The 11,243-nt window shown below is 46.0% G+C and overlaps 1 protein-coding gene across 1 annotated transcript; it reads right to left on the bottom strand.

Annotated features, from left to right (window-relative positions):
- Positions 1 to 8,862: 8,862 nt before the first annotated feature.
- On the bottom strand, positions 8,863 to 10,740 carry LOC133452273 (putative nuclease HARBI1). The gene is made up of 4 exons (XM_061731493.1): positions 10,308 to 10,740; positions 10,092 to 10,207; positions 9,309 to 9,420; positions 8,863 to 9,218 (listed from the first exon to the last, which is right to left on the bottom strand). The coding sequence occupies exons 1-4, from the start codon at positions 10,738 to 10,740 to the stop codon at positions 8,863 to 8,865; spliced, it is 1,017 nt and encodes a 338-aa protein (XP_061587477.1).
- Positions 10,741 to 11,243: the final 503 nt, after the last annotated feature.

The raw sequence follows: 11,243 nt of genomic DNA, 5'->3' as shown, positions 1-11,243 counted from the left end.
TTACAGAGACCCATACCCAGAACATGACCCCCGAGCAGTTATTACATAAACAATGGCAGGTAAAAACTCCCCTGGTGGGAGAAAAACCTTAAGCCAAACAGTGGCAAGGAAAAACTCCCCTTTAGGAGGAATGAGGACCGGAGGTTTCAAACCTTTGTCGCCAACAGGATAGCTACCATCAGGGACAACACGGAAGTTGATCAATGGAGATGTCAAGGTTTGACATTCCCCCCAGCTTTCAGTTTCTGTTTTTCCCCGCCTGTGTCCCATCTGTCCTGATTGTGTCTGCACCTGTGTCTCGTCATGTCTCGTTATCCGTTGTGTATATCTGGTCTTGTCATTCCTTTGTTCCCTGTACTGTTTGTTCCCCATGTTTCCTGCCACGGTTTTCCTCCAGGTTTTTGATCCCTGTTTCTTTGAGTTTTTTGATCCTGCTCTGCAGCGTTTTAGTTTGGCTTTTTTTGTTAAATAAATCCTTTTTTCATTGAACTCCTGCCTCCGGCCTCCCTCTCTCTCCTGCGTTTGGGTCCACACCTTACCCCCAGACGTGAGAGAACGGTCCGACCAGAATGGACCCAGCGGGAGAGAGTGCCGCCTTCTGGGCCATCGTGTACCAGGAGGCAGCCCTCACGATCCCTGGTTGGCGGCACCCCGACGAGCTGGACTCCCCGGACAAGGAGGAATCCCCCTTCCGGGGAAAACGCCTGGCTCGGGGTGGCCCCTGGAGCATCCAGGCTCTGGGGCGACGACGGCGTCGACGCCAGCCACAGCTAGCCGCTGTTCCGGCGGTGGTCTCGGGCGCGTTGTCGGGGGTGGTCCCGGACGCACCGGCCCCTGCTCCGGTGATGGTCCCGGACCCCCCGCAGCCAGCGCCACGGATCCAGGTATGCCAAGCCAAGTCCCCGAGCCAAGTCAAGTCCCCGAGCCAAGTCAAGTCCCCGAGCCAAGTCAAGTCCCCGTCACGCCAAGAGTCCCCGTCACGCCAAGAGTCCCCGTCACGCCTGCCAAGCCCCCCGCCAAGACCCAGGCCTAGGCCTCGGGGACGTCCCCGCAAGCTGTCTCGCCGGTCTGCCTGGCCTCGTGGGCGACCCCCGGAGTTGTCTCGCCGGTCTGCCCAGTCCCCAGGACGGCCCCCGGAACGTTGGCCGTGTGTTGGCCTGGGCCAACATCACCAATGGACTTCAATATGACTGCCGACGACCCAGAGGTAAAAAGGGACCTCAGTGTGAATGCAACAGTTATAAACACCAATCCCACATCTCAACTGATAACCTTTTAAAGGTTGCTTGGATCATCAAACTTAAAGGAGCTCTATTGAAGCTGAGTAAAAGGAGGAAAGAGTTGCAGCTCGCTACTACAGGTGCTAATGGAGCACCAGTGAATGTGTCAAAGGAGATGCAAACATTCAAAAGTTCACTTGGGAATCAAAGTGTGTTGCTGGAAGACCTCACAGAGGCTGAAACAGCCATAATTGCCTTCTGTCAATGAGAAAGATTCCCTGATGAAATTGCTGCACTAACCTCCAGTAATCCAGAGATACCCAGAAAGAGCAACATCCATAAACTGGATCCTATCTTGGAAAATGGGCTTCTGCGTGTTGGGGGACGGCTGAGCAAGGCAGCTATCCCTGAGAACATAAAACATCCCCTCATGCTATCAAAGGACCAGCACATCTCTCAACTTATCCTCCGTCATTTCCATTTACAGCTTGGACATGGAGGCAGAAATCACGTCCTTTCTACTGCAAGGAGAAAGTTCTGGATCACAAGTGGTGTCTCTGCAGCAAGAAAAGTCATAGCAAAATGCCTGTTCTGCAAGCTTTACGGAGGAAAGATGGGTGAGCAAAAAATGGCTGACCTACCAGAGGAGAGGGTGGTTCCTGATCTACCGCCATTCACCAACACCGGCGTAGATTATTTTGGGCCAGTGGATGTGAAAAGAGGACGTAACACTGTAAAAAGGTATGGAGTTGTGTTCACTTGTATGACAAGTCGGGCCGTGCACCTGGAAGTGGCCTACTCTCTAGATACTGACTCATGTATCAACGCATTGAGAAGATTCATCTCTCGAAGAGGACAAGTTTCACACATGAGATCAGATAATGGCACCAATTTTGTGGGAGCAGAGAGAGAGCTGCGAGAAGCCTTGGCTGCTTTAAATCATAACCAAATTGAAAAGGACTTATCACAAAGAGGAATTAAGTGGAGTTTTAACCCACCATCTGGATCACATCATGGCGGCACCTGGGAGCGGCTCATACGAATGATCAGAAAGGTTCTGAGTTCAGTGCTTCGTCAACAAACATTGGATGATGAAGGATTTCATACTGTGTTATGCGAAGCAGAGGCAATGCTCAATGATCGCCCCATCACAAAACTATCAGAGGACCCCAGCGACCTTGAAGCCTTAACCCCAAACCACTTACTACTCATGAAAGGGAAACCAGTTCTTCCACCAGGACTTTTCGAAAAAACTGATCTGTACACCAGGAGACGGTGGAAACAGGTTCAGTACATTGCTGACCTCTTTTGGAAACGGTGGATCCGAGAATACTTACCATTACTGCAAGAACGTCAAAAATGGACAAAGGAAAAGAGGAGTTTAATGCCTGGAGACGTCGTCATGGTGATGGACTCCACAGCACCACGTGGGTCTTGGGTGCTTGGAAGGGTGCTCCAAACCTTTCCTGATAAAAGAGGTTTGGTGCGTGTGGTTCGCCTTCAAACCAAAACAAATGTGATAGAAAGACCTGTAACAAAGTTATGTTTATTATGTGAAGCCACAGTTTGATTTATCTGTGCAGTGGGTTATGTAAAACCTTGGGTTATGCATATTCATATACGGGTCGATAGTGGGAACAAGTGAAAGATGGAATTAAGAAAATAAGCCTCAAATAGGCGTGAGCTAGAGATGGCGGATAATGATTTCGGTTGGAAGGTAGATTATTAAAACTACGCTTTACAAGTATGAAATAGAAGATTGTAATGGCGCTAAGTAAAGCCAAGTACACAGTAGAAGGGATTCTTTTTGGGGATGGAAAGACAAAAACAAGAATTATATAGAGGAACTCGAAAAGGACAATGGTGACCGGGTAAATGATGTAACTGAGATTTGCAATGTGGTTGAAGAATATTATAAACGCCTATTTACGAAAGAGAAAAATGATGCTGAGTGCATGGAGAGAGTAATAAACACTGTGTCCGCAAAACTCTCCAGCAAACATGTTGAATTCTGTGACAAGGACATCATAACTCAGGAAGTTATAGCGGCAATAATGAGTGGAAAGGCCAATAAGAGCCCCGGCTCCGATGGCCTGACCTATGAATTTTATAAAGAGTTCATAGACTTCTTAGCACCCATAATGGTAACTGTCATACAGCATATTGAAAAAACACAAGTACCTCATTCCATGACACTCAGCATCATCACAAAGAAGCAAACTCAAACTGGAAAACTTCAGGCCCAACAGCCTGCTAAACACGGACTACAAAATTCTGGCAAAAATATTGAGCAGTAGGATCAGAAAGATAATAGATACGATTGTAGCACCAACACAGGCGTATGGGATACCAGGTAGGGACATCAGCGAAACAATAACAGTCAGGCATTTGATTCATCACATGAACACGAATGATAAAGGAGGGATTGTTTTGGTAGTCAACCTAAATAAAGCCCCCCCCACAGCAGCTCTGCTGTTTGGGGGAAACCTGCAAAAGACTGACGAAAGGGCTCTGAATAAAGAAAGACGGAACGCGGACAACGAGACAGGAAACTGGACATATGATAAAGATCTGACAATTGAAGTGGAAATTGAGGGTGAGAATAGGCTCACGATGATGGACTTGCTGAAGTTGATAAAGGAGAAATGTGGAGTGGTGATTGGGTGCAGATTTAAAACACCAAGGAAGTATGAACTGAGGATGCGGGACATGAATGGAAAAGAAAGGCTGATGGAAGGATTAGGGAGTGGCAATAACATCACCGCAAAAGAACTGAATAATAATGAGGTGGTAGTGTCATTCATGTCGCTACCAGTCTACATTGCGGACGAGGAAATCCTAAGCAAGCTGACGCTTTGGGGTGTGACTGCCATCTCCCCCATCAAGAGAAGGGTGTGGCCTGGGACTGACATCTTTGAGGGAACCCGCTTCGTCAGGGTGAGAGAGAGGGAGGAGCGGGAGGAGACCCCGTCACCAGCCGAGAGGGAGACGCTGACAGCTGAGGGAGCGGAGACGGAGGATGGACGTGGCCCCCAGACTGCCGAGCCGGAGGCGGGAGGAAGACCGGGGGTGAGCCGGTCCATGGAGGACGTGGGATTCGGGAGCACCATGGATGAAGCGATGAGGGGAATCGACTCGTCGGTGGAGGGGAACATTGGGGAGAGCATGGATGTAGCTCCATCACCCGGTGACCATGCCATTTCCTGTCAGTGGTTGACATTTCCCCCAGTTTGTGTTTTCTGTTCTGCCCCGCCTGTTTTCCATCTGCCCTGATTGTTCACTGTGACTCGTTACCCCCTGTGTATATCTGGTCTGGTCTTTCCCTGCTCCCTGTCGGTCCGTACTGTTTGCTCCCTCCATGTTCTCGTCTTCAGTTTTCCTGTTCATGATACTCGTCCTTTTTGATCCTGCCAAGCAGCGCTTTTGGTTCTTGTTTTTTTTTGTTAAATAAACCCTGTTTTTTGGAACTCCTGCCTCCCGCTCTCCTGCTTCTGGGTCCTCAAACTACCATCCCTGACATTTCCCCTATGGACGGGTCCCCTGCTCCGGTGGGCACCAGAGTTGGCAGAGGTCACACGGGGGGGATCCTGACGCGGAGCTGAGGAAGAGCCGGCGGCGGAGTCAGGACCAGAGGGGTCTCTCCTCTGGCCCTGCACCTGCGATGGATGAGGACCTGGAAAGCAGCGAACCAGCTGAAGAATCACCTGTTTTTTTCTGAGGGGGAGGACACAGACTTCAGTGCGGATTTGATCAATAAATTGAAGAGGAAGGTGAAAAAGAACAAGGTGTTGGGTGCTAAAAAATAGTAGCTATGGGTTCTTCTCTTATATTTAGCCTGAGTTTTGTTAATCATGGGGGATATTAATGTCTGGTTGGATAGACAAGATGCATCAAAGAACACTATGGACCGATGCATCTAGGAGGAAGCTGTTGATGCTGAGTAAGAAATATGATATTATAGATAAATGGAGGTGGGAAAATCCTGATAAGAGGGAGTTCTCCCGACAACAAGTGGTATTGGGGGAACTTAAGCAAAGTAGAATTGATATGTGTCTAGTAGCAAAAAATATAATGAACTGTCAGCACGCTATCATATAATTTTAATACTATAAGTGACAACGCAAATCTCATGGGGACAATAAAAGTAGGAGAAAGAGGGAAAGGAAGTATGGTGCTTAAATAATAACTTGCTTAAGGATGATAATTATAAACATAGGATACTAGAATATGTAAAAGCCATGACGGATAATTCAGGCATGTTAGATGATACGGGTCGATGGTGGGAACAAGTAAAAAAAGGAATTAAGGCAATAAGCCTCAAGTACGCTAAGCACAAGAATGCCTATAAAAAGAGAAGGGTAAAAGAAATAAAACAACTAATAGATATTGAACTAGAGAGGGCGGAAAATGATGTCGGTTGGAAGGTGGATAACTTATTAAAACTAAAGAATACGCTTTACAAATACAAAGTACAGGATTGGAATGGCGCCATTATTAGAAGCAAAGCCAAGTATGCTGTTGAGGGGGAAACAACACGGCTTTCTTTTTGGGGATGGAAAGACGGAAACAAGAGAAGAGTTATATAGATGAACTTGAAAAGGATGATGGTGACCGGGTGAATGATATAACTGAAATCTGCAATGTGGTTGAAGACTATTATAAACGCCTGTTTTACGAAAGAGGAAAATGATGCTGAGTGCCTGGAGAGAATACTTAACACTCAGTACGTGCACATGCAGCGATTCAAGCTGGTTGCAGATTGGTTTGAGACATCTGACAGACTTTTAAACTGCATGTGAACACCTTAAGCCAGTCAAGTCAACCTGGTCAAACCGGATTCATCAACCCGCTTGCAGCACCTAGATAAGCCAGTCGCAACCGCCTTGTTAATGCCATGTGTACGGGGACATAGATATTACAGTCTGCGCATGCTCGAGATTTTCCCCCGGGTGGGGTTTTCCCCCGGGGGAGGGAATTCACCCGGAAGTGAAAGGAGACGACGCGTGCTCAGTAGTTGAAAAGGAGGCGGCGCGTGTTTACCCATTCTTTCATTCATTCATTCATTCATTCATTCATTCATTCAACATGTCTACAGGGAGAACCCATTTTTGGCCAGATGAGGAGATGCGTTTTCTTCTTAGGCAGATGCAAGAGTTGAACATTTTAAGGTTTATGGATGGGCGGAAAAGCCGTAACGCGGACCTTTATAAGAAGATTGCCAGAGAGATGGCTGAGGCTGGCTTCGCGAGGACACCGGAGCAGCTGAAGATTAAGTGGAAGAACCTACGCACGGCGTATATTAGCGCCAAAAACAAGAACAATAGAAGTGGACACGATCCGGCAAGTTGTCCACACTTCCCGATTTTAGACAACCTGCTTGGGGGTCGTCCCTTGTCCCAAGCCGGACAAAATGGGGTGGATTCCGGATTCCCGGCAGCCAACCAAGGTGAGTTGCAAACTTAGTTGCTAAAACTTGTTGCCTTTGTTTAAAGAATGTTTTGCTTACCCCCGATAGGCAAGTGGTTGGGGGCACACACCATATGGGCTTGCATGCTCTGAACGAATATGAATAACTGGGAATACAGTACTTTTTGGGGGGGGGTTATTGTCTGAGTTTAATGAAAACACGTTTGTATTGATAAGGTTTAATCAGAACACTGACTTAAAACCAATCACAGCTGTTTTCCAGGGTCAAAATGAACCTGGGGCCTGTACTACGAAGCAAGTTCAACATACCCAGGATATCTTTTCCTTATCCAGATTCACTAACCCGGACAATTGCAATCACGCTAAGCGGTCACACGACGGTGGTTATCAACTCGGTATATCAACCCAGGTTTCTCCAATCCGGATATGAGCGCGTGCACATAAAAGGGGCGGTGTTTTCAGCGCATGACCAATCGCAAGCATGGAGAAGTCCGCTGTCAGAGCCGCTTATTTCAGTAGCGAAGAGCAAACAATAATTTTACGGAAATATGATGAGTATAGGCATATAATACAGGCAAAAAGCAACACAGTTGCAGCTGCAAAATGCAGGAAAGACAGCTGGCAAAAGATCGCTGACTGTATAAATGCGTAAGTTCATAGGGATATAAACATCACTGCCCCATCATTAGGGCATAAGTAGATCTGACTATAATTACAGTTGTCTATTCTGTTAAATGCATGTGTTGCTTAGATGTATTCGTATGGCGTGTATGACAATTGTAGCCTCATTCCTTCAGCTGCAACCCCAGCGGAGTAAAACGCACATGGGAGCAAATAAAAAATAAATATAAAAACATAATTCAAAGCGGTAAGTAGGCTCACTTTCATATCTTAGAAGTACAACAAGTACAAGGCTTTAGTGTTTCTATCACTCTCTGTTTTAGGATGATATCAGTATACAAAAGCACAATGAAATAGCATTGACACTTCTTGCAGCAAACAGAAAAAAAAATGACAAGAAGAAGACAGGAGGGGGCCCTCCTACGCAGGAGTACACTCCTGCTGAGGAGCTGGCCCTCTCCAACAATGAAGGTCGCCCCTTAATGGATGGAGTAGAAGGGGGTGTCTCTTCAGACCCTGGTGGCAGTGGCAGCTGCTCCCAACAGGCCACATTTGTACAGGGTAAGTGTCAATGTTAAAAGACTGAGTTGCTAATAAAACAAAATTGTATACAAATTATTGTGGGAGTAAGTAACATCGTTTTACTTTCTCTACAGTTGATGGGGAGACATTGGTGCTGCTGCCACCACCCACATACACTCTGTCCCATACAGAGGTAACAGTGGAAACAACCTGTCATATACACTGCCATGTCATCTGTGGTTGCTGATCATGGATTAAATAGACCATTTACATGTCCTGTGTTTTCAGGTGGAGGATGATGAGACAGTGTCCGTTTGTTCAGAGAGAGCTTTGGCGGTACACTTAAGTCTTTTTTAATCAATTTTATTCAGTTGTCAATTTGCCCATCTTAACACTGGTGGTGAGAGTGTGGACACTTGGCTGTAATTGATTTCCCTTTAATTTCTTGCTAATGGTGGTGGTCTGCACATGGGAGTAAAAACTGCTTCAAGTGCTCTCTATCCTAAAATGAATCAATTGCTTCCATTGCTATGATCCTAATTTTGCAGGAAGAAGGAAATCTTCCTCCCCCTGAGCCTATGGCCTCCACATCTAGGCCAAGGGGATCACAAGTGGTAATGAATTAACCTTCATTTAAATAGGGTAGTCAAGAGTAACATTTGCACCTTTCTTCAAGTTACCATAGCAAAGTGACAATGCTTAAATGTCACAGCTACTGTATTATGTGTTTGATTTGTTTCAGGTTGGAGCAGACAATGTGAGAGCTCTTTACAAAAGGACACTGGAGCTAGATATAGAAAACAAAAAGCTTGACATTGAGTACAAGAAATACAAAATAAAGAAAGTTAAACTGGAGGTGGAGAAACTGGAGTATGAAAAGAAGGTAATTCAGTAACGTAATTCATTTCCTGGCATGGGAAACAAACTAAAATGTTTCTTCCTTTATTCCAGGAAACAAACTAAAATGTTTCTTCCTTTTTTCCCTCAGGAACGGGAGAACAGAAGATAACCCGATGGAAGGAAAAAAAAATAAAAAAGAATAACTGAAATACAAGGCCTGTTATTTCTTTGTTCAGGCAAAAAATTGGTCTGTGATGGCCTCTCTCACAGCCCTGCCAGTAGGGTAGTCGACATCAGGGGGTTGTTGGTCGACAGGAGGGGCCCTCTCCCTCCGTATGGTGGCGACATTGTGGAGCACAACACATGCTGCAACAATCCTGCTAGCTCGGTCTGGGGCCACTCTGAGCCCACGAAGGCAGGTGAAGCGGGCCTTCAGGATGCCAAATGTCATTTCTATCCTGACCCTGGTTCTGGAAAGGGCCACGTTGAATCTAGTTTGTGGCCCTGCATCAGGGTCAGGATAGGGGGTCATCAAGAAGGGCTGGCAGGCATATCCCCTGTCACCGACAAGCACTCCACTGAACAGCCCTGACGATAAAAAGGAATGATGCCATGATCAGTATCACAGAATGCAGTTTAAAGAACATAAGACATATATGCAGAGTAAAGTTGCCATACCTTGCTCGAGTCTGTGGCACAGTGTGGACTCCCTGAAGATCCGGGAGTCATGGACCGACCCAGGCCACTTGGCGTTGATTCTCGTGACCATGCAATTATGGTCACATGTCATCTGCAAAAGCATTTGTGGTTAACAATCCACAAGATAATAGCATTGAAGTCATTGTAGCATCAATGTGCATTTGACAGGACCTGTGCCGTGTCATTTTGTCCTTATGTGCATATATTTCCACATGTGCTAAAAGGGAATGACTTTTAATTATCCTACTGCATTTCCTGCAATGTGCCAGTATGACCAAACAATTAGTACCCTTATTAGATAACTTTATTTATTCCCAAGGGAAATGTTTAGTGTTACAGCAGCTATCACATAAATGACAGACTTACACAAGACACACGTAGCTTAAAACAAACACAATGAGGTGTGTGGATTACCATATAGGAGATATACACATATGTGTATTCCCATGCCTGGAAATGAATTGCGTTACTGAATTACCTTCTTCTCATACTCCAGTTTCTCCACCTCAAGTTTTACTTTCTTTATCTTGTACTCTATGTCAAGCTTTTTGTATTCTATATATATATATACACACACACACACACACACACACACACACACACACACACACACACACACACACACATGGACAGTACTATACTAGATGAAAATAAGTGGAGAACTAACAAACGGTTACAAGTTCTAACTTAAGGCAACATATTGCTATTAAGTGCCAAATTGAATGTACAATGTGTATTGCGAATTACCATTGCAAACTTTACCTGAACGTTGAGGCTGTGGAATGACTTGCGGTTGACATAGTCCGCTTCATTCTCACCCAGACGTGCGTAGATGGGAATGTGCGTACAATCTATGGCACTGATCACTCTGGGGAACCCTATGACAGGAGTAGGCTGCATTTAATATACAATAGTATACGTCATAGGGTGTACATTATTTATAGATGAAGTAGTTAAATAGGTTGATGTATATTTTACCTGCTATGGCATAAAACCCCTCTTTAACAGACTGCGTCGGCAAGTGGCCAGGGAACACAACAAATCCATCCAGCATGTCTGTGAGGGCACGTGCCACTTTATGGATGGCATTGCAGACTGTATTCTTGCTTAGATTTTCAGCATCACCCACAGCATACAGGTAGGTACCCGTGGCGAAGTACCGCAGGGCAATGCAGATGGTTTGGGGCACTGTGAGCGCACGACTCCGACGTGTGGCACTGGCCACATACGGGTCGAGCAGCTGACACAAATATGCCATGCCCTCCGCCGAGAATCTGGATCGTTCATACAGGTACTCATCAGGGAAAGCAAAGGGGTTTTGGCGGTCCCTGAATACGCGTTCTCTTCGGAGGGATACTCTCACGATCCGCGCACCGAGCTCCACTGGATTCTCTTCGAAAGGGCATGCCATTTTCCAAGAGAGCTGATTGGTCAGTGGGCGGTGCTTTTATACCCGGCGATCTGTATCTCGAACATAACCTGCTCCGGAGCAGGTTAGCTGTTCAGCATAAGTTACCATGGCGATGTACCCCGGTAAGAAGTGAACCACCGTCGTAGTCCTGAAAACCCAGGGTTAAACCTGAAGTTACCTCGCTAACCCCAAATCCCGCTTCGTAGTACAGGCCCCTGGTGTGACTGTTTATGAAACAAAGGACCTAAAACACAGTTTAATGAAAGTAGGCACGATTATATTTGCAAAGAACATAATATGGAACCAATAATGTGATTATTGTGACAACTAGACCACAGAAATCCATATGTCTGACATAAAATGACTAAGATATAAATAATTTTTCATTTTTGTAACCCCCTGCAGAAGCAACAGAGATGGGGGAGTCAACAGCAGAAACCGAGATGGGCGGCCATGTTGACACAGCAGAGCGTGGGGAAGAGGCTTGTCCGGTTGCTGAGACC

Source organism: Cololabis saira, chromosome 10 (genome assembly GCF_033807715.1).
Source record: "Cololabis saira isolate AMF1-May2022 chromosome 10, fColSai1.1, whole genome shotgun sequence".
Classification (NCBI taxonomy): Eukaryota; Metazoa; Chordata; class Actinopteri; order Beloniformes; family Belonidae; genus Cololabis; species Cololabis saira.
This window is presented reverse-complemented; position numbering and strand designations above follow the sequence as displayed.